This window comes from Carassius carassius, chromosome 39 (genome assembly GCF_963082965.1).
Source record: "Carassius carassius chromosome 39, fCarCar2.1, whole genome shotgun sequence".
Classification (NCBI taxonomy): Eukaryota; Metazoa; Chordata; class Actinopteri; order Cypriniformes; family Cyprinidae; genus Carassius; species Carassius carassius.
Genome location: NC_081793.1, coordinates 15,895,606 through 15,919,840, shown reverse-complemented (window position 1 = coordinate 15,919,840; position 24,235 = coordinate 15,895,606). Strand labels below are relative to the sequence as shown.

General features: G+C 40.4%; 1 protein-coding gene across 1 annotated transcript in view; it reads left to right on the top strand.

The window, feature by feature from the left end:
* Positions 1–24,235, top strand: part of LOC132121482 (outer dynein arm-docking complex subunit 2-like) — a 61,748-nt gene that overhangs the window by 24,923 nt on the left and 12,590 nt on the right. Inside the window, exons 11-16 of the mRNA XM_059530915.1 lie at positions 5,859–6,005; positions 6,860–7,069; positions 7,891–8,124; positions 9,538–9,648; positions 9,826–9,980; positions 21,798–22,040. Coding sequence (XP_059386898.1) covers positions 5,859–6,005; positions 6,860–7,069; positions 7,891–8,124; positions 9,538–9,648; positions 9,826–9,980; positions 21,798–22,040 — 1,100 coding nt within the window. The remainder of the gene's footprint in view (positions 1–5,858; positions 6,006–6,859; positions 7,070–7,890; positions 8,125–9,537; positions 9,649–9,825; positions 9,981–21,797; positions 22,041–24,235) is intronic.

Genomic DNA, 24,235 nt, shown 5'->3' with positions numbered 1-24,235 from the left:
GCCCAGCCCTAGTCACCAGATCTCAATAAAATAGAGCAGCTTTGGGATGTGTTGGAACAGGAGATTTGCATCATGGATGTGCAGCCGACAAATCTGCAGCAACTGTGTGGTGCTATCATGTCAATATGGACCAAAATCTCTGAGGAATGTTTCCAGCACCTTGTTGAATCTATGCCACAAAGAATTAAGGCAGTTCTGAAGGCAACCCAGTTCTGAAGTCCAACCCAGTACTAGCAAGGTGTACCTAATAAAGTGGCCAGTGACTGTATATTTACATTTATAATGAGATATAGCTTGCACTTTAAAAGGCTATTTAATTTATAAAAAAATGAGCGCTGCAAGTTTCAAAGTCATGTGCTGCACTGCTTTTTTTATTGTGGTTATGAAGGACACTGCTAAATTCCTGCCAAAAAGATCCACCTGCTGGCAGAGATTGAATTTGCATTTTTCAGTAAGCCCTTCTGTTTTTTTTTCTTTTTAGACCAAAGCCAAAAATGACCCTTATTTTTATGCAAAAAAAAAAAATGCAGTTGTAAATGTGAACTGGTGGATCGACAAGAAAATACTGAATTATAAAACTCTAAAGATATAGCTTACAAATAGATATGTGTTACTAAATGAATATGATTGTTCGATAATAATTGTTTAAATTAAAATAAAAATAATATAATATAATTAATATAATATAAAAATGGTTAAATTTGTCTCTGCCCCCCCCCCCATTTTTCATATTTTGGTACCCAAATGTTGACAAGTATGACCGTAAATCATCTTCCATTGTCAATAAGTGTGAGCAATAGCCCTGCTCAATATCAGAACTTGATCTAGCCAACTCTGCTCTGTTGACTGGTTAGCAGTGGGTCTAATCAGATTGCCCCCTAGTGGAATGGTAAAGATTTGCGAGCTTGTATTCATAATTACTTGTGTATGCCTCTGAATGAACAGGTTCTTGTGCCTATAGATGATAGTATCGTGTATCAACGATATTCAGAGATATTGACATAAGTAAATGTCTCTGTCAATAGTCAAGACGATATTAGGCTCATTCTCCTATTAATGTATTAAATAATAATAATAATAATTATTATTATTATTTTTATTTTTATTAGAGAGCCTATTATAATTCGGCTATCAAACTGCCCAGCTATTTCACTTCAGCACCGCATTTCACACGCACATACATTGTCTGCAGATATAAGGTATTTCATTGCATTTTAACAAGTAATCTGAACGGCCTATATATGTGCACTATTTTAAACGAGCCCTCACTAACTGAGTTTAATGGCACAGTTATGTTAGAATGCATCTCATTTTTTTTTTCTGTGGCGGTGCGTCGGGCTCGTCATGGGGCGCATGGTCCGGAGCGCTGTATGACTGATGCATCAGTTCAATTGAACTTTTCTACAAACCTGATTCCAAAAAAGTTGGGACTGTACAAATTGTGAATAAAAACAATGCAATGATGTGGAAGTTTCAAATTTCAATATTCTATTCAGAATACAACATAGATGACATATCAAATGTTTAAACTGAGGAAATGTATAATTTTAAGGGAAAAATAAGATGATTTTTTATTTCATGGCATCAACACATCTCAAAAAAGTTGGGACAAGTCCATGTTTACCAATGTCTGGCATCCCCTCTTCTTTTTGTAACAGTCTGTAAATGTCTGGGGACTGAGGAGACAAGTTGCTCAAGTTTAGGAATAGGAATGTTGTTCCATTCTTGTCTAATACAGGCTTCTAGTTGCTCAACTGTCTTAGGTCTTCTTTGTCGCATCTTCCGCTTTATGATGCGCCAAATGTTTTCTATGGGTGAAAGATCTGAACTGCAGGCTGGCCATTTCAGTACCCGGATCCTTCTTCTACACAGCCATGATGTTGTAATTCAGGGGTTCCAAAACTTTTCCATTCCACGACCCACCTAGACAAGTGTAATCTATTTCACGACCCACCAAAATATTTGAGAAAAAAAAAAACGGTTGACATTACTTTAAGCCTAATCTTACTTAAAAGTTTGATGACAGAAATTAAGTATTTAAGAAAAATAACCATTTTATTTTAGAGTACAACTGAAAAATTTCACTACTGATATTTAAGTTTAAATTTTTGTTTACTGACGTTAAAATATGTAGTGTCCATAAAAACGTGAAACAGGCTCACTCCAGTGAACTGTAATCTGCGCTGCTCTGTTTTGTTGCAGTAAATGCATTCATGATCCTTCTGTGTGTGTCAGCGAGAATGGAGCACAATCCAACACTTTTTTTAGAAGCAAAACAGAGCAATCTTAAACAGTTTGGAGATTAAAATAATTGTGAAATAGGTAAAAAATTATAATAAACAGATGTGTCTCGTTTAAAAAAAAAACAAAAATAAAACTGGATGACATTTAGTTCAGGCAGAAATGTATTTTTGCAATGGTTAAATGTTCAGCAATATCTTCAAAAGATTTCTGAACTTTGGCAATTTTTTCTCTAAACAGAGATGTCAATGAAATATTGCTCTGAGACCTTCACTGTTATTACAACTCGTGCGCGCCCGCGCTTCAAAACACGCAACGCACGCGGACTTAATTGGAATTCAAAAATCACACTAAGAATATTGCAGTTCGTAATTAATGTTGGTAGGCTATATCGTTGAGACAAGTGGGGCGGGGCCGAGAGCCGTGGGAACGGTGGAGTGACTTGACTTGAGCGGTCTCAAGTCCCACGGAGGAGATTGGAAGGATACAAAAGAGGAGCGATGACAGAAGACCAGGCCTGGGATTTATTTTCTGTTTGGTTTTTGTTTGTGCGCGGCAGTCGTCCGTGAGGGGCTGTCACGCTGTTTTGTGTTTATTTGGTTATTAAAACTTCGTTTGATTGTCCGCCGGTTCCCGCCTCACTTTCAACATTTGATATATCATCTATATTCTATTGTGAATAAAATATAAGTTTATGAGATTTGTAAATTATTCCATTCCTTTTTTACTCACAATTTGTACAGTGTCCCAACTTTTTTGGAATTGGGTTTGTATATGAACTTACTGTTCATATACAAACTGTTGTATATGAACTGTTTTGAATACTTTATATTTAACGTCTTCATTTATGTCCAATATTAGTGTTAAACTGTTGGACTATAAATGAAATCTACTATCGTTTTCCATCATTGACTAATTTTGCAGAACATTTAGACTGATAACTTCCGTGTGCAGATGCAGCAATTTTGTCACAGGACGTGCGTCCAGGTGCGTCCGATCATATATGAACTAGCTCTTTTAAATACAGTATGTTTATATTTATCGTTAGTTTGTTCGAAAGCTTTTTTTTAGATTATTGGTGATTCCATAGGCTCTCTCTCATACACCTGCGCTGTTTAAAACACCAAATAGTTATGCTATGACAAGAACAAAGAGTTTCTCTCTTGCTCCACCCATGCATGATGATATCGTGTATTGTCGATCTCAAGGGCTGACGATATGACAATTTGATAAATGACCATATGGCCCAACACTAATCTCGAAGTAAGTTTGCAAACGCCTTCAGTCACATGTGAGAGGTGAGATGGCACATACTGTAACATTAATGTGATTAAAGGTGTACAGTGATTTCAAATGATAATCCTGTCAGTCATCCATGTTTACAGCTTTTATCTGTATGTGCATCTGTCCTGAACGTGTCTTCACACCACAGACTGAGAGTCTGTTAGATTCGAGACAGAGACATTATAAAAGACCTTCAGATGTTTTCTGATTTGTAAAGAATGTCTACAGCCATTGAGACCAAAGCTGCTAGAAAATGAAAGCATATGAATGTTGGATCTCTTTTTCCCTGTTATCTATACTAAATATAGTTTCATGTTTTTACAAGGTTCAGTGCTAACCCATCAGATGCTTTGGAGACTGAGAGAATGGCTAGACAAAGAGTGCAGTGGATTCACTATCTAGCTAGTCTGGACAACACATGTGCCTTTTTCTCTCACTTTCGCTTCTTCTTCTGTGTCTTTCTGTCTCTGCCTCTCTATGCCTATTTTTCTCACTTCTTATCACTTTGTCTCCTTCATCGCTTTTATTAGTCTCTTCATATTTCCCCACCCCTTTCTTTCAGCTCTACCCTTCATTCTTCTATTCCTATCATGTGCTTCCTCTCTTTGATCTGAAGTTCTCCTCTTCTCACATCCACATTCCTTGTTTTGTCTTCTTTAAGAACATGTTCAACCAAGTGCTACTGTTTATTTTGGAGATGTGCAATACATATTCACCATATCTGTTATCAATTATCAATATACATAATTTAGATTTACCTTTGCTATCATCTAAAACTTAAATTTATTCTAAGAAAACACTAATAATTCAATAACACTGATCAATGTAACCTTTAGCAAATCTCAAATTGTTGTTTTGATGCCTAAATTCACTTAGCATTCATATAGCATTTAAGATGATTGATTTTATGCGTTTTATTTATTTATTTACATTTATTTAGATAAAATTGTATATATTTTAATATTAGCCATTTATTACTTATTGGCCATCATTATGAAAACAATTGCTTGTCTTTTTTTCTGTCCTCTTAGCCATTCTTTAATTCCATTCTGTTTTGCGTCATTCTTTAATTGCAAATAACTTGCAATTTTTCTGCACGAAATCTTTACATTTAGTTCCCACTTAAGTATATTATTTCCTTTATGCTAAAGTGTACTACTTTTTAAGGGACCACTTGCTCTGCTTATACTACGAAAAAAAAAAAAAAGAATAAAAGAATTAAAAAAAAGAATAAAATGGGTGCAAACTGGAATGTACCATGTGTCTAATAAAAAAAGCGTGTTTATTCAATTTTGGACTTGAGTGTCAAATTTCAAAGGTCTGCTGCACGAGCAGCATTACAGCAGCTTACATGCTTCTTTGGGACCTAATGCATTGAGCACAATGCCAGCCTTGGAGAAAAGAGCCTGTCTTTGTTCACATTCAGCTGCTCCATTAAAAAAAAAAAGGAGAATACAAGGCATCACATTAAAAACACAAGTGGAAGTTGAGTTTCTTGTGTTTTCTCTGGGGAAAGCTGATCTTAGATCTGTGGTTTTGACCTAAACAAACAGCAATCACTAAAGAAGCCATCATTTCTTCATTAAAGATTATTAATAGTGTAGTATTTTTGCTGGATCCTATGCTTATTTATCTGTTCACCCTTCTGTTATTTCATTCCAGCGATAAAGGACATGCTGTGAATGATATCAAAACCGCAGTTGTCTGCGATACATATCTGTTAAGGAGCTTGGCCCAAATGCCACATGTTTGGTTTGTTGTAATCATGGTGTAGGCAACTTCTGAGGAACGACCAGCCTAAAACAGTGTGTATATAGCAACTGTCAAAACAGAGCTTTTTCCAAGGCCAATCCATTATCATCTCCAACATTTCAGAGCTTGTTTTCTTTTAATTGCTAACTTAGGTCATTGTCTATGGTTTCACGCCGCTTCACAGCAGTAGTCTGTATCAAAGGATCTCTCCCCACCCCTGTTTATAGTCACAATACCAAACACTTATACACAACATGTGGACAACAAAATAAGACTTGAAGTAAAGATGATTTTGGGGTGTGGGTCAAATGGGTCGGAAAAAAGGGGTTCATGGAGAAATTAAGCCATTGATGAAAAAAAAGAGAATTTTATGGTTCAAATGTGGCTGCGTACATCAGCCTTCACACCCATGCCTTCACACTGTATAAAATAACAAGGGCATTTTGTAATGTCAGTGTGTCATTTCACATGCTTTAGGTGAATGAAGTGTATAAAGCAACAGCTGTTTTTGTTCATCATTCTGTGGCTTGTGATGGAGCAGCTAATGCAACTGCTGTATGTGTGTTTGTGTGTGTGAACAGGGGGCTAATCAGACAGCCACAGTGATTGTGTTGTGCGCTTTGAGAGACTTTAACCTGGTCCAGGAGACGTGTCAGCTAGCAATCAGAGACGTGGGGGGGCTGGAGGTTCTCATCAACCTGCTTGACACAGATGACATCAGATGTAAAGTAAGTGCATCCAGACTCAATTATTTGGGTCAGAGGTCAACATTTGAGTCTGAGGAATGTTTACATTTCTTTTTGAAAGTTTCTTATGCTCACAATGGTTGCATTTATTTGATAATAAAATAAAGTAAATTCAGCAGTATTGTGAAATGTTTCTAGCATATTCCTGTAATGGCAGCACTGAATTTTCAGTCTTCAGTGTCACATGATCCTTCAGAAGTCCTTGATACATGCTGATTTGCTGCTCGAAACATTTCTTATGAAAACAGTGCTGCTTAATGTTTTTGTGGAAAGGCTTTTTTGATGAACAGAACGTTTAAAAGAACAGCTTTTTTATATGAATTTGTAATTTTATTAAAAACTTTGCTGACACTTTTTAGCAATTTAATGCATCCTTGCTGTAAATAACTATTCAGCAATAATATAATTTTAAAAAAAATGTTGTTTTGCTTTTATATTTTAGTATCTACATTAGTCACAAATTAATAGCTTTTATCTGCTATTTATGCACACATGATAATACAATATACTAAGACACTGTGTTGATTTCTACATTTATATTGTGTTAAAATATAAATTTTTACAAGTGACAAATTCTTTAAGAAAATAGTGTTACTTGAAATGTGCACCAAGTAAAATATACAATTATAAAGGCATATCAAACTGAAATGTGTTGAGACCACTGCCAATTTTGCTCTTTTTACATGACAACAGTCAGGCAAAGAGAAGAATAAAATTCCAACAAGTTCATAAATGTATACAATAAAAACACATTTCAGTCAATTCACCATGAAACAGCATTCGATATGTGAAGTAGTTATTTTAAAATTGGATACTTTACTCTCCCTTGCTGTTAGATTGGTTCTCTGAAGATCTTGAGGGAGATCAGTTGTAACTCTCTGATTCGACAAACCATCGCTGATCTGGGTGGTTTACAGACCATGGTGTCCATTCTGCACGCTCCTGTCAAAGAGCTGAAATGCCTGGCTGCAGAGACCATCGCCAATGTGGCCAAATTCAGACGGGCCCGCAGGACGGTCCGACAGTATGGTGGCATCAAGAGACTGGTAAGAAATGTGAAGTCTGTGCTTGTGTGTGTTTGTCAAAACAGGTGACCATAATTAAAAACTTGCATATGTTGAAGGAACATACGTATACAGTACCACAGTCTATGTCTCCCCTCTCTCGCTTTCTCTCTCTCTCAAGACTGTTTCTCCCAATCATTTTTTTATGCCAGCATCAAAGGGAGCACATTGCAGGTAAAAACAGATTGGATGTCGTGCTCCCCCCTCATCCTGGCATGCGTGTTTATTGACAGAGTAACGCTTGGTATGATTAGGGCTTGCGTGTTACTCTGCTCTGTATATTTACTCGGGGGCAGACTCGGACGTTCTCAATGTAGCTACCATAGATTAGTTACATTTAAAACCCAGACCACCTCTGAACAGCATGCGCAAGTAATGCTGTGTTAGAGCGGCCTTCTGGTTTGACGGCAGGGGAAACATGAAATGTACTCTTTGAAGGATGTGGTCATTTGTAGGTTTTGATGTGAAATTGTCTGAATTTTAAGCCCTCTTAAGTAACAGCCAATCGTTGGCTGATGATGAATGTTTAGATGAATGTTGGCAGCTTAAGGGCAGCAGATTGTGAAGTGCACTGAAGATGTCATAAAGTACACCATGACCCTATTAATAAAACATGAATGTGTGTTTTCACGACACGACTCTCCTACCTTAATGCGGAGCGAAATGAAAACAAAAAAAGCACAATAATGAATAGTAACGTAATAATAATAATATCATGTGAAGCAGAGTGACAAATCTATTGCAGTATTTCAAAATTCAAGCGCAGGAAATTGTGTTTGAAAAGCTGAAGTTGTTTCTGGCAGGTGGAGTTGTTGGACTGCGTGCCTGACAGTGTGTCTCTGAGTGCGGAGCAGGAGAGGGATGCGGATGTGGCGCGCTGTGGGGCTCTGGCTCTTTGGAGCTGTAGCAAGAGCACCAGGAACAAGGAATCCATCCGTCAGGCCGGGGGAATCCCCCTGCTCGCCCGGTTGCTCAAGTCATCACAGAAGAACATGCTCATCCCTGTGGTGGGAACCTTGCAGGAGTGCGCTTCTGAGGTTTGCTTCATCTATTAGATTGAGCCACTTTTAGAATATGAATGTAGACCCCAATTGTAAGTAGCTTTGGATAAAAGCAACTGCAAAATGACCACATGTAAATGTGGACCTTTTTTAAATACCCTTTCACAAACAAATAGTACTACTTTATGTACTGAACCAAAAGCAGATGCTTAAAATATTTATTTGAAATTTCGTTCGTAGCTACACTGAAAATGTTTAGTGTAGAATTTACTTTGAAGCAATTTTTTCCTCATAAATTTCCATAAATCCAACCCGATCTCATGAAGGTGAGTATCAATAGCACGAGTTTATGTTTTGATTTGATGTAATATTTATACACTTATGCACGCCAACAAATTGCGTATCATTTGCACGCAAAAACTGCGTATATTATATGCACGTCAAATATGTGAGAATTATAAGTATGCCAAAGTCAATTTCTGTGCATCAATAGCATGAATTTATTTTTGTATTTAGCATACTATTTATATGCGTTTTCATTAGACCGTGTTCATAATTTTTATAAATAATTACAAATAAAAGGCAAGAAACACAGTGAATTAAATATGAAATTTTGAAGTCGAAGGTCTAAGGTACTGTGTTTCACTGTAAAACGTAGAAAGAAATTAAGCAACAGTAGAGATTTATAATGTTAAAAATGTTTCAAATAAATTCTGTTCTTTTGAACTTTCTATTCATCAAAGAATCCCAGAACAATTTCATGATTTCCCCACAAAGCTATTAAGCAGCACAAACTGTTAGAAATAATAAAAAAATATAATTATAAAAATAAAATAAGAAATGTTTCTTGAGCGCAAAAACAAGCATATTCAATTTGTTTTTGGAGGTTCATGGAAGTTCTTCAGCTGAAAATTCAGCTTTGCCATCAAAAGAATAAATGACTTAAAATCGAAATGTTATTTTAAATTGAAATAATATTTTTCAATATTTCTGTTTTTGATCAAATAATTCTTAGTGTGGTTAAAGTAAAAAATCTCACAGACCTCTAACTTTTGAATGGTATGTTTAATTTTAATTCTAAATTTATTGTTATAACAATTATCTATATGGCATGGCATTATAAATAGCATTAAATACTATAAAGTATATTTACATGTACAAGTATTGTGAAGCGCAATGCAAGCTGCAAATGCTACATGTAAAGCCACTCCATACCAGGACACTTGACTGAAAATAGCACGCTGTTCAAGAAACCTTACTTATGACTGGCAGATTGTTTCTATTAAAGGACCAGTTTGAAGATGTGAATGACTGTATGAAGCCAGAAGCAAGATTCCCAAGGATGAAATGAGCACTATGCCTCTGCAACCAATGTTGTTTGGCAAGGCAGAGTGGTTTTTACAGTAGGTGTTCAGCGTAGAGACTCATTCTGCATGTTTGTGTTGGCAGAAGAGCTACAGAATTGCTATACAGACTGAGGGCATGATTGAGGATCTGGTGAAGAACCTCAGCTGTGACAACCAGGAGCTCCAAATGCACTGTGCCAGCGCTATCTTTAAGGTAAGGCCATACACACTCAAATACACTTTTCTTTGGCACTGTATAAAAGGTGTGAGGTTGAGGTAAAAATGAAATGAAAATACTAATATAGTCCTGGCTCTGATCATCAGTGCGGTGCACATCTCAATGCGGTCTAAATCTGTGTACTGTATGTGTGTGGCTTCATTCCTTTCTTAGTGTGCAGAAGATAAACATACCCGTGATTTGGTGCGGCAGTACGACGGACTGAAGCCACTGGTCATGTTGCTCAACAAAGCTGAAAACAAGCAGTTACTAGCTGCCACGACTGGAGCCATCTGGAAATGTTCCATCAGCTTGGAAAATGTAGCTAAGTATGTGCATGTAACTACAGAGCTTCTGCACAAACATTTCTTTAATTTTTCAGAAAAATTATGACAGTTTTCCTCTCAGAACAAGCATAATTACTCATATGTCGAAGAAATATTTTAAACAGTATATTAATTCACATAATTGATCACAGATAGAAATAAATTAGAAGTTTGACATTTCTGTCATTAGTTTCATTAGGTTTATGGGTTTTATCTAGCAGAATACAGGTTTACCGGTAGTTTATCTTAATTACATTCCTAAAAATCTAAATTTCATTGTGTAGTCAATAGAACTCTTGATCTCAGTGTGGCATATTTAGACTAGGAGGAGTCAAATCAATGTGAGATGCATAATTGGCTCCAGATTTGCTCAAATTGTCCACTGCTCGTAAGAACGGGTCTGGTAAGGTGAAGGACAGAGGATGTGCAATCAAACGCAGCCTTCGTTTTTATGAGATGTCTCATTTGTTCACTTCTAACACTCAGATTTTCCATGGCTTAAAGCTGTCAACCATTGTCCATCCGAGTCTGAACTGAGTGCAGCTACAGAAGTGATCATTTGAAGAGAGCGCAAAAGTTTTTATAAACTGTGTGAATGAGCTCTGATCTTTTATGATGACTTTTTGCTAGAGGAATGCAAATTGTTCTTTCACCCATACCACTAACAAAAGATGAAGTAAAGTGTTGATTTTATAGACACCCGTGATGTGTTAGTCCAGGCCGTTGCTCCATTAGTGGCAAGTGGGATGTGGGACATGTGGAATGCTTCTCTGAAACAGTCGTGCTGTAATAATCAGGAGTGTAAGTTGAAATACTCTTATACCATTTGTCATGTAAAGCACGCTTGTCTTTATTCCAATTTCATTTAGATGATGACCATCCTGGAAGCTTTCCTGGTGTAATTTTTCTGGCGGCTGATGTCTTTTAAGCCAGTAATTTTCCCCCATAAATACAAAAAAAAAGCTTGGAATCATCATCTGGCTTGCCCATTATGTCACACAAGCACTCTCATACAAAAGTGATTTACACATATTACTTTGCAGTGTGCGTTTGGGGACATGTACTCTTAAAGGGCTCAAAAAAGCATTCTTTAATTCTTCCATTACCTGTCTAAAAATTATCAGGTGTTATTTTCACAGCTTTAAAGCCAAGGAGCTGATAAATCTACATCTTTAGTTTATGATAAGAACATTTTTTATTTTATTTTATGGGATTGTTTTAGAGTAGGCTGTGTAGAAGGGTCTACTGTCTGGCCCCACACCAGCCGCAAATAGAATAGAATTGAAAGAGGAATTAAGAGGGAGGCTTCTGTCTGAAATGGCCCAGTAGCAGCATGTCCACTATCTCTCCACCTCATAAGTCAAAACTGACAAATACTCATCCTGAACATTACTGAAGTATAATCTCCTGTTCACACCGAAAAAATTAATTCTAGAGAATAGTGTACTCCACATCACAACTATATATATATATATATATATATATATATATATATATATATATATATATATATATATATATATAAACAGCACAGAGGAACAATATTGTTTTCAGATCACGACCGAACTAAAATATCCAGATAGAAATGTGTTACCCATTCTCAATGGAAAAGTGCCCAAGCAACATTGCTCAAAAAAGTTTCCCTGTAAAATTGCTCAAATTGCCCCTTGTATCATCAGCCTTCGTGTGGTTTTGAAGCATTAACTTTGAGGGTCCCATCAACTTGCATTTTATGGACTTTATGGAGAGGTGTAATTTTTCCCTAAAAATCTATTTTGATTATTGCAAAGGTGTGCCTTAGACTGGACACTATATAAGGCAACTCTAAAATGTGCAGTTTCACTGTATTGGGTGGTCCGGTATCTGGTCAGTATCTGGTGTGACCACCATTTGCCTCACGCAGTGCAACATATCTCCTTCGCATAGAGTTGTTGAGGTTGTTGATTGTGGCCTGTGGAATGTTGGTCCACTCCTCTTCATTGGCTGTCCGAAGTTGCTGGATATTGGCAGGAACTGGAACGCGCTGTCGTATGCACCGATCCAGAGCATCCCAAACATGCTCAGTGGGTGAAATGTCTGGTGAGTATGCTGGCCATGTCAGAACTGGGATGTTTTCAGCTTCCAGGAATTGTGTACAGATCCTTGCAACAAGGGGCCATGCATTATCATGCTGCAACATGAGGTGATGGTCGTGGATGTATGGCACAACAATGGGCCTCAGGATGTCATCACAGTGTCTCTGTGCATTCAAAATGCCATCAATAAAATGCACGTGTGTTAGTTGTCCATAACATATGCCTGCCCATATCATAACCCCACTGCCACCATGGGCCACTCGATTCACAATGTTGACATCAGCAAACTGCTCACCCACACGACGCCATACACGCTGTCTGCCATCTGCCCTGTACAGTGAAAACCGGGATTCATCCATAAAGAAAACACCTCACCAAAGTTTCAGACGCCATAGAATGTGAGCATTTGCCCACTCAAGTCGGTTATGACAACAAACTGCTGTCAGGTCGAGACCCCGATGAGGACAACGAGTATGTAGATGAGCTTCCCTGAGATGGTTTCTGACAGTTCGTGCAGAAATTCTTTGCTTATGCAAACCGATTGCTGCAGCAGCTGTCCGGCTGGCTGGTCTCAGATGATCTTGGAGGTGAAGATGCTGGATGTGTAGGTCCTGGGCTGGTGTGGTTACACATGGTCGATGTTGTGAGGCCGGTTGGTTGTACTGCCAAATTCTCTGAAACACCTTTGGAAACGACTTATGGTAGAGAAATAAACATTCACTTCAGCTCTGGTGGACATTCCTGCAGTCAGCATGCCAATTGCAGACTCCCTCAAAACTTGCAACATCTGTGGCATTGTGCTGTGTGATAAAATTGCACATTTTAGAGTGGTCTTTTTTTGTGGCCAGCCTAAGGCACACCCATGCAATAATCATGCTGTCTAATCATTATTTTGATATGCCACACCTGTGAGGTGGATGGATTATCTCTGCAAAGGAGAAGTGCTCACTACAACAGATTTAGACAGATTTGTGAACAATATTTGAGAGAAATAGGCCTTTTGTGTACATAGAAAAAGTCTTAGATCTTTGAGTTCAGCTCATGAAAAATGGGGGTAAAAACAAAAAGTTTTAGAATTTTGGTCAGTGTAAATGTTGCATATTCACAAAATGGGCATAGTGAAAGTGAAGTGACGTGTACCATACTCGGAATTTGTGCTCTGCATTTAACCCATCCAAGTGCACCCACACAGTAGTGAACACACACACCGTGAAAACACACCCGGTGCAGTGGGCAGCCATATTGCTTCAGCGCCCTGGGAGCAGTTGGGGGTTCGGTGCCTTGCTCAAGGGTCTCCCCTCAGTTGTGGTATTGAAGGTGGAAGAGAACGCTGGTTATTCATTCCCACAACCGATAATTCCTGCTGGACCTGAGCATCGAACCTGCAACTTTCAGGTTACAAGTCCGACTCTCTAACCATAAGGCCACGAATGAATGCCCCCAAAGAAATGTACGTACTGTATGCAATTTTCCATGCACATATCAGGATTTATAAAAAGTAAACTAGGCGTAAATATGTGGGCACCCTACAGACATCCATTAAGACTGCAATATTTAATCGAAATGTGTATTTCAAACAGGAAACAGAGTTTAAAATCATTCTGTTTACTTCATCACTTCGCTAACTCCCGTAAAATAGTTCACATGCAAGGTCTAGAGCAGGGATCCTCAAACCCTGGACCTTGAGATCCACTTTCCTGGAATGTTTAGCTCCAACCCTAATCAAACACACCTGAACAAGCTATTCAAGGTCTTTGGGATTGCTACAAAGTTTAGGTAGATAGGTATGTTTAACCCAGGTTGGAGCTAATCTCTGCAGGAAAGTATATTTCATGGTCCAGAGTTGAGGAACCTTCTCTAGACCTTGCCTCTGAACAATTTTACTGGAGTGAACGAAGTGATGAAGTAAACAGAATGATTTTAAACTCTGTTTTCTGTTTGATACACACATTTAGATTAAATATTGCCATCTTAATGGAGTTAAGTGCTTAAATTACATTTCAAATTACATACAAAAATTAATATACAGAAGTTAAACAAAAATTATATCAATTTAGATTTGTATTGGATGTATCACTTTTGAACACTTTACTGTGGCATGCTATGTCTTAATGTTTTAACTACAACGAGGATTGCTTGGCACATGGTAATTCAACTATAATTTGTTCTAAATAGCAGAACTCGTGTTCTGAGAAAATATTTTTGTGCGAATAATGATCATTGAGGCGCACTTGACATAGTTTAAGCAGATGGCTTAGCAACATAAGTGGTATAATGACAGACACTGAAAGACTCGCTTCGTGACCGAACAATCCATTGGCTGATTTGAATAGGTCCGATGACACAGCCTCTGCTGCACGCAGGTGTCATGTACAGGCATACAATACCCTAATGACAACCCCTTTGATTGTCTTTTCAGTATTTTGAAAAAATAATAATCGTATTTGAAATATAGAATTTGAAGGAAACTGTATAATACGCATGTTTTATTTTTTTTATGTATATTTTTCAGTGAAATTTTATTGACTACACAATGAAATTTAGTTTTTGAGGAATGTAAGATAAACAGAATCATTGTAATACAGTTTTTTAAATCTGTATTCTGCCAGATAAAACCCATCAAACCTAAAGAGATGCACAAACAAACAAAAAATATATTTTCTTTTTGTCTTTTATATTGTTAAACATGGTATTGCATGGATTGGGATATGCATATGGAAATGTTATGCAGATTATATTATGCATAGTAAAACTACTTTTATAAAGACACACACTTGTGTGTATAAATGAGGCCTCAGGTCTTTTAATCAGTGTATTAGTTCTCATCAACACTTTATCTTTATCCAGAACATAATAAAGATTAATTTTGTGCTAGAAGTGCCAAACTATATAGAGCTACATTATTCTCCCTTCACTTGCACAGGTGGCTGGTTTAAAGTTTGAGATGTCAATTGTACAGAAAACCACTGTGTTACTGGCAGAATATTTAATGCATTCTTGGACATGAAAAAATAACTGGTTTTACTACATTTTTTTTTTGTACAACATATAAAGCAACAAGGTCAAACACAGCATTTGGAATAAAACAACCAACCATTTATGTCAAATGAAATCTGCCAAGGGAGGGGAGTGCTAGGTCAGTGATCATTTACCAGGGAATGTTTTCCCGATCCATCTGGTCTCAGTGTAAGTGCAGTGTGCCATTTCAGAAACATTCCTGGCCTGGCATTGTAAGGCAAAAATCATTTCAGAATGTATTTTACAGTGGTCATAATTTTGAGGTGCTTTTCCTCCTTATTATTCTCCGCTGAAAGCGCACATGCTGAGAGTTCTGGTGTTGCCAGCAGCAGACAGCATGTCTTTGTGTGGATGATGAGAGGGCTGGTCACTTGAGTCCAGTAAAAAGAGGGGTTCAGGGCTGGGTCGAGGGGCTTTTAGAAGGTGGTGGTGACAGGATGTGAGACCTCCACAAATGTGCTGGGAAAGGCATATGTTAACCATTTACCTGATTAATGATGCATAAAATTCAAATTGTTATATTATAACTAGAAAAATATTGTAATGATTATGCTCATAACCTTAATTTAATGATACACAAAGGGTGATATTCACTGGAGTATTTAGTTGTATAGGGCTTTTAATTCAATATCACAGTTATCTAGGATCTTTCAGCTAAGAATTCACTAAAGGCTTAATTACGTACTAATTTCTAATGATGAATATTCTAAATAGGGCAAAGTAGTTTTGGTGGGCTGAAATCACTGACCGAAACAGTGACTTTTAATTAATGCTATCCAGTGAGGTGTTTTGACCATCTATCTATCTATCTATCTATCTATCTATCTATCTATCTATCTATCTATCTATCTATCTATCTATCTATCTATCTATCTATCTATCTATCTATCTATCTATCTATCTATCTATCTATCTATCTACTTATCTACCTATCTATGTAAAACAAACTTTGTTTTAGTGTTAAATAAATAATTTTGGTGCATCCCTTCTAAATTCCCCTCTCTTCCCACGGTAGTGCCATCCAAATTATCCATAATTCATTTTGAAATGACTTACCTTTGTTGTATATCCCATAGAAATAAATGAAGATTTATCTAATGTTTTCTTCAAAGAAACTGCTAAATTAAATAAGACTGAAAACTAAAAAGAATGGTGGCAAACAATTCTCGACGTACACTAAAAAGAGAAAACTATCATTTTAACTGTTTCAGGACTGAAAACGTTAGTTTAGAATTGCATTTAAAACGTACTCGGTTACTAACGTAACCTCGGTTCTCTCTAGAAGAGGGAATGAGTACTGCGTCTTAGCTAAGACGCTACGGGAAAAGGGGGGGGGACCCTTCGTCCCATATCTAGCAGCGCCCGTAGACGCGGCAATATGACATCACACAGTCAAGGCAAGGCCTGACCAATGCAGTAATGCGGGTCTTACGCAATACTGCCCATATAACAGTCGGCAGCGCATAACGCTCGCGATCTCAGAGCTCCAATCAGGGCCCTGATTCGACTATACCGACAGCAACCTTGCCTGCAAGGCAGGAACCTCCAGGTTCTAAAACCTGATAAATGTAGACGGCGAGGCCCAACCTGCCGCCATACATATATCCTGCAAGGAGATCCCAGTAGACCACGCCCACAACGAGGCGACGCCTCTTGTGGAGTGTGCTCTGAAGACCCCTGGAAGCATAAGCTAACGCTATGGCGTCAACTATCCATCTGGATAGGCTCTGTCTCGAAACAGCCATTCCTTTGGAACGTCCACTGAACGAGACAAACAGCTGCTCAGTCCGTCTAAAGACAGCGGAGCGAGACACATAAGCTCTTAAAGCCCTAACAGGGCAAAGAAGACTCGAGTCTCCATCCTCTCCTGACACCGACAGAGCAGACAGGGCAATAACCTGAGCCCGAAACGGCGTGTTGAGGGATTTCGGCACATAACCGTGCCTAGGTTTGAGTATGACCCTTGAGTCATTAGGCCCAAACTCCAAGCACGACGGGCTCACCGAGAGCGCGTGCAGGTCACCCACACGCTTCACTGAAGCGAGAGCCAACAAGAACACTGTCTTGAACGACAGATGCTTGAACGACAGATCGTTAGGATAGGCTCGAAAGGGGAACCTTTCATGGCCTCCAAAACCGTTGCGAGGTCCCATACAGGGACTGACGGAGGCCTGGGAGGATTCAGCCTCCTAGCTCCTCTAAGGAAGCGGATGACCAAATCGTTCCTTCCTATTGACTGAACGAGCGCTGTCTCAGAAAACGCTGCGATAGTCGCCACGTACACGTTGAGCGTGGAGGGGGCTCTGCCCTTATCCAACAGCTCCTGTAGGAAGGAGAGAACCTCCGTCACCTCACAACTAAGGGGTGAACATCCCCGAGCTGTGCAATGGCTGGAGAACACCGACCACTTCGAGGCATACAGCCGTCGTGTCGACGGAGCTCTAGCCTGAGTGATGGTATTTAGCACTCCCACTGACAGATCAGCGGGTAACCGTTGAGCGCCCACACATGGAGGGACCACAACTCCGGTTGAGGGTGCCAAATCGAGCCCCGGCCTGCGAGAGGAGATCCCTCCTCAACGGCACTGGCCCCGGGGGAGCGTCTGCTAACTGCATCAAATCTGGAAACCATGGTTGGTTCTTCCAAAATGGTGCTACAAGCAGTATTGAGCATCTCGTTTCCCTCACCCGTTCTATCACCTGCGGAAGGAGGGAGACGGGGGGAAAAGCATAAAGCGGGCAGCACGGCCATCTCTGTGACAGCGCGCTTTCGTTCTTGGAAAAGAACGCGGGGCAGTGAGCGTTTTCGTGGGACGCGAAGAGGTCCACTTCCGCCCTGCCAAATCTCTTCCACAACAGCTGGACTGTTTGCGGGTGTAGAGACCATTCGCCCGTGGGAATGTTGTTTCTGAACAGCCTGTCTGGACCCAGATTCTGTAGCCCAGGCACATGAACTGCCCTCAGCGAGCGCAAGTTGCGATGAGCCCAAACCAGGAGGCGCTCCGCCAACCTGTACAGGTTTCAGGACCCGAGACCGCCCTGGCGATGTATATAGGACACCACAGACATGTTGTCTGAACGGACTAAGACGTGGTGGCCTTTGATTCGGGGACAAAAACGCGTCAGCGCGTTCTCCACTGCCAGCATTTCCAGACAGTTGATATGTTGGAGCTTTTCCCGTTCTGACCACAGGCCAAAGGACGGTCTGCCCTCGAGCAGCGCTCCCCATCCCGAAGTGGAGGCGTCCGTCGACACCATCTTCACTTTCGAGGAAGTCCCCAGGCTTACACCTGATTGGTACCAGTCGTTCGCTGTCCAGGGTTCCAGGGCCGTAACGCAGCTCTGATTGACCCTGAGACGCAGCCGACCAGATATCCACGCTCCGCGCGGTACTCGCGCTCTCAGCCAGAACTGCAGGGGGTGCATGCGGAGCAGGCCCAACCGAAGAACTGGAGATGCTGAGGCCATGAGACCCAGCATCTTCTGAAAACCTCTGAGCGAGAAGGTCGCGCCGCAGCGGACAGAGCTCGCTGCGCGCTGAATGCCCAACGCGCTGTGGTGACAGCCGCGCCGTCATGGAACGTGAGTCCAGAGCTATACCCAAGAACAGTATCGTCTGACTGGGGATCAGCGAACTCTTCGTCCAATTGACACTGAGACCGAGTTTCTCAAGGTGATCGAGTAAAATGGACCCGTGTTCCACGAGCTCTGATCGTGATTGAGCCAGAATCAGCCAGTCGTCCAAATAGTTCAGCACTCGCATGCCTCTGAGTCTGAGAGGAGTGAGCGCTGCGTCCATGCACCTCGTAAACGTACGAGGAGCCACGGACAAGCCGATCGGCAGGACTGTAAACTGGTATGTCTGGCCCTCGAAGGCGAATCTCAAGTATCGCCTGTGACGTGACGCTATCTGTATTTTAAAATACGCGTCCTTCAGATCTATTGACATGAACCAGTCTCCTCTGCGAATATGCGTGAGGAGCTTCGTGGTTGTAAGCATTCTGAAACTGTGTTTCACCAATGCCTTGTTCAGCTGTCTTAGATCTGGGTAGCCGTGATAACGGCTTTTGTGTGCAGGCAAGCGGGCAACTGTGCCGGTTTGCGCACTGCAGAAAACGCTGAGACAGTCACAATTCCTGGAACTGCAACAGCGGCGCGCTTGGGTGAGAGCTCGGCCACAGCGGAACTCGTACACCGGCGCTTTCCTAGAAGTACTAGGTTGACTTCGGGGCTTCCGGCTTCACCGTAATCCTCTGCCGTGACTCCCGCAGCACGGGGCGACGGCTGGTAGAGCGAGAACGGGGTCCCGAGCTGTGTTGTTGACGCTGTCGCGATGCATCAGCTGGAGGCGGGGGGCGTGACTGAGAGTTTTGCGGGGCCGGTCTAGCGCGACTCGCTGCAGAACCAGAGCGCTTCGGTAGGAAGTGCTTAAAGGCCTGTGATGCTTTCTGGTCCTCGACGAATCTCTCGACAAACTCGTTGACAGACGATCCGAAGAGGCCAGCAGGAGTCAGCGGGGCGTCGAGGAACGCAGCGCGCTCAGAATCCGCCATGTCCGAAAGCGTTAGCCACAAATGTCTCTCAGCCACCGTAGCGGAAGCCATAACACGTCCCATGGCCTGTGCAGTGGACTTAGTAGCGCGGAGGGAAAGATCCGAAGCACTCCTCAGATCCGCGAGGCAGATAGCTTCAGGCCCCATCTCATCCAGCTTGCGGAGGAGATCGCCATGGAAAATCTGCAGCGTGGCCATGGTGTGTAGTGCAGACGCAGCCTGCCCAGCAGCAGAAAAGATCCGTGCGAGCAGTGATGACGCCATGTGGCAGGCTTTCGATGGCAACGCCGCTTTCGTCCGCCGTCCAGCAGAGGGCGGGCAAAGGTGCGATGCTATAGCCTGTTCCACCGGCAGAAGTAAGGATAATAAAGGATATAGGCGCCGGAGAGCGCAGCAGGAACGGCAGTGGAAGGCGGCAAAGGCCAGCGGCTTCAGAAGTGGCTCGTCCCGCTGAGATGCTTATCAGACGGCGCTTGCTTCCTTCGTGATCCAACGATGCGTGAGCTTCGCTGAAGAGATGAAATATCAGGTGTGTCAGCCTTTTCGAGCTCCTTTTATAGGGTTGGGCCACACCCGTTTCGGCGGGAAGTGGCAAGAAGGGCGCGAAGCGTCCTTATTGGTCTGATGTTGCATCAGCCTACGCTCGATAGGCTTGTGCAGTTGCCGCAGAGCAGCCAATTAGCGAGCGAGCCGTCTCGCCTTTGGCTGTGTGCTGCTGCAAATGCGCTTTACAACAATTCAAAATTAAGGATAATTTTTTGCTTCAGTATTTCGTGAAAAGAGACTTTTCCCGTAGCGTCTAAGCTAAGACGCAGTACGAGAGAACTCTCGTAAGAGAACTATATCTCCAATAACCTACATTAGAAAAGTATAAAAGCTTGTATGAGAAAATGAGAGAAGGCAACAGTTTGTTTTGAAGGCAAAAGTCAGGAATGTTTTAACTGCGGATCTTAGCAAAAGGGTCAAATGTTTTGGTGAATCAGTGAATTTTTATTTACAACTATAACAATGTTCTTCAATAATCTTAATCAAAGAGTCAATGGGAGCATTTAGGATGCTGTTATGAGCTCTAAAATGGTGCATGCTTACTCTTTAAACTTATTTTTGTGGAAGCAACTGATCTGTGCTGTTTTTATGTTGTTTCTCTTGGCATGATTATTTGGCAGGTTGGTGGTTGGCTTTACAAAAATTGACAACACCCACAGTCCGTTTATCCACAACTTTAATGTAGCATACTGATAACACTTTGTTGATGGAATCTCTGTTTTACTCTGTTGTGTAGGCCTGGCCTTTTTTCCAACTTTTTATGCTGAGCTAATTTTGGCAGATTACACCTCTCCTTTTCATTTCTGTTTTATTTGCACGAAAATGTTTGGTTGACTTTGACCAGAGCCAAGTGGACACTCAATGGTCTTCAGGGCTGCTTAGCCAGAAACCGTAACTGTGAATAAAAACAGCCATATAGCTTAACCATACATCAGAGATTTGTTGAGGCTCTGCGACCACATTATATGCCTTTTAAATGTTTATTGTAGTTTAGCACTACTTGGAAAACAAAGCCAGAATCGCACCAAAAGCTCTTGTTGTCTTGCTCCAAACCAAAAATGTGGTCATTGAGCATAAATGCATATTGAGCACAGCGTGGGAAATGTTGCGGTAATAAAGGATCACCAGATTTATTCTCCTCCTAGATATCCACAACCCTTATGAATACTTCCTGTTGCTATTTAGGGTTTTGAGTCTTAATGTTCTTACAATCTGTTAAATGATGAAAAAAAAATGTTTTATCTAATTATAAACAAACCATTTCATGTTTTTGTATCCATTGACGAAAGGTCCTTCAGAGCAATATTGACACAACTTGCTCTCTTTCATTGAATTCCCATGGATTTCCAGTTATCCCATCAGATACCACATTTTGAACCCAAACTTTTAAACATACAGGGGAAAAACTCACTATTACAAAACTTTATACAGCATTCAGTGGCTGTGTTTTTATTTATTTTTTATTACAAGCAAGAGGGAGTTTTACAGAGGAAATGTGCCCAAGAAAAAAAAAAGTGCACCATAAATGCTTGTGTGAAAGCAGATAAAAAATTGATTCCTAGTATTTTTTTCATTGACTTGCATATGAGTAATAATTTCTTGCTCTGTCTCTTTCATTCTCTCTGACAGGTTTCAGGAGTATAGGGCACTAGAAATTCTGGTAGGTCTGCTCAAAGACCAACCTGAAGAAGTGCTTGTTAATGTAGTGGGAGCTTTGGGAGAATGTGCCCAAATATCGGAGAATCTTGCCACCATCCGCAAGAGCGGTGGTATTCAGCCTTTGGTCCACTTACTCAGCGGCACAAACCAGGCCCTTCTGGTAAACGTCACAAGGGCCGTGGGAGCCTGTGCCACTGATCCTGAGAACATGCCGTAAGTCTTCCCTGAGTTTTATTGAAATTTTACAGCAAATTTGTCTTTTGCAAGCCAAATAATAACACTCTGTACTGTATTAGTATTAGTAAAACATTTTCTCTGTGCTCATAAAAGACTGTTTTTACTGATTTTGTATTACCTAAGTAACCTGGATCCAAAACAGTTGTCCAGAAACAATCCAGCAGCTGACAATGCTCACAGTGTCCAACCTTGGCCCTGTAATCCCTCTCACTGTTGCCATTGGCTTAGTTTAGGATGACAAGGCACTGTTTTTGTTTTCTGTAAAATATTCCATGTTCACCGCTTCTGTGGCGGATCCAACGGGGCCTGGGATCTGCAGCTTGACCAGTCTCCATGCTCCACACATGCAGGACAAGAGCCCTCAGCCCTGGTACTGTAATTACAGGGCTCAGAGACCTGTGTTTACTCTACCTGCTGTGAGACTCATAGTTGCGGCCAGGGTGGAGGCCTTTTATTGTCTCATTGCGGTCAGTTTGAATAAACTGCAAAGCACTTCAGACAACTGCCATTTGGACTTGCTAAAGAGAAAAAGGCAGGCGAACATAAGCACAGATGTGTTCACGGAATGTCTTTTTCAGCTTTTCACCTCATTTACTTTACTGTACTGTACCAGATTATAGTCTGTATTGAGTGTCACAGGCTGTGTGCAAAAACAAATGAACAACACAACCAGTGTAGTCTAATTTATTAACAAATAACTAATAATTTGAATAATTTGTGGTGAATAAAAAACATACATTGTGACCAGTGTAGTCTGATTACTGAAACAAATGACTCTCATGAGTTAGTTCTTTTAATGAATAGTTCAAAAAGACGAGTTACTAGAATTAATCAGTCTGAAACACGGCCCTTTATAATTTACGACATAACCAGAGGGAGAATTTCTTTCATATGTAAGCAAAATGGACTTTATAACTGAAATGACCCAAATCAATCTGTCAAATCGGAATTTAATCTTGTTTAATCGACTCAAACATAATTGAATAAAATTGGATGAAAATCAAAAACAAAGAGCTTGTGAATAGGAACAGAGTCAGGAAATCTGTATCAAACCCAGCCCTAGTGGGGACATAAACAGAAAAACAAGTACCATTGTCTTTAATATATGCAGAGCACAAAACTGTCATGTAATTCGCACATTCATAGGGTTTTGACTATAATTTTTTCTGTATATTTAACACATCTGACTCTCATTGCTTTTATAAAGACTGTTATAGACTATAGTCCTTCTTAATTAATGCTGGACACAAATGAAGAGCATTTTGTTCCCTTCTCTTCAGCACCCAAGCTCACACAGCCTTTGTCTGAAAGATTAATACGTTCAGGGATGTGAGCAACCACAGTGGTTTAGTAAAAGTCCATAAAGCTTGTTTTTGAAGAAATAAGGTCAGTCATTTCATTTGACTCATTGAGTGACCAAGAATTTCAATCCTGTAGTTCTATGTAACAGCTCTTTAACATGTTTTTCTTGTTTTCTCAGGGAATCTATATTTAGTACCTGTATTTTTGTTCCCAGTTCCTTATAACAGGGTGTATTTTTTATGCTTTTTCATTCCTTTTCGTTCTGTTGATGGTTTATTTTGAGAATTAAACCGTAGTCTATACAAACAAATTAGCATAGCTCATATTTGATGATTGTTTTCTTACATAGAACAGCCTGTTCAGGCCTGTTTCTGAAATTAAAAGTAGTAAAAGGAAGTCATGACGGTCTGCCCTCCACACAGTAAAAAAAATATCTGGAACTCAAAAATACTGGTCAATTTGAAAACATTCTAATTACCTTTTCAAAATGATTTATTGAAATAGATCTTTATACATCTAATAGCTATTAAACAATTGCAACTAAATTTTCCATTGCTGTTGTCGAACACACAAACTTCCACAGTTAAACCAGTACAGAGATTGATTTCTAGACACATCCTACAACTAGTGCTGAGTGCATCTTACCTGTTCAAGTACAGGATTATGCTCCTGAAGGATTTAGTGGCCTCTTGGGGTAGCATGAGTCTCTCCCTGTTATCATGCTTCTCAAACTGATTTATTATCAGGATGGGGTTGGGGGGTACGCTTGGCGTTAAGATGACTCTGATCAGTGCTCGGCCCGGCCTCCATTCACTGGTTCCCCCCTTTGCAGCATGGTTTAGCAATGAAGACAGCATTGAGTGTCGGCC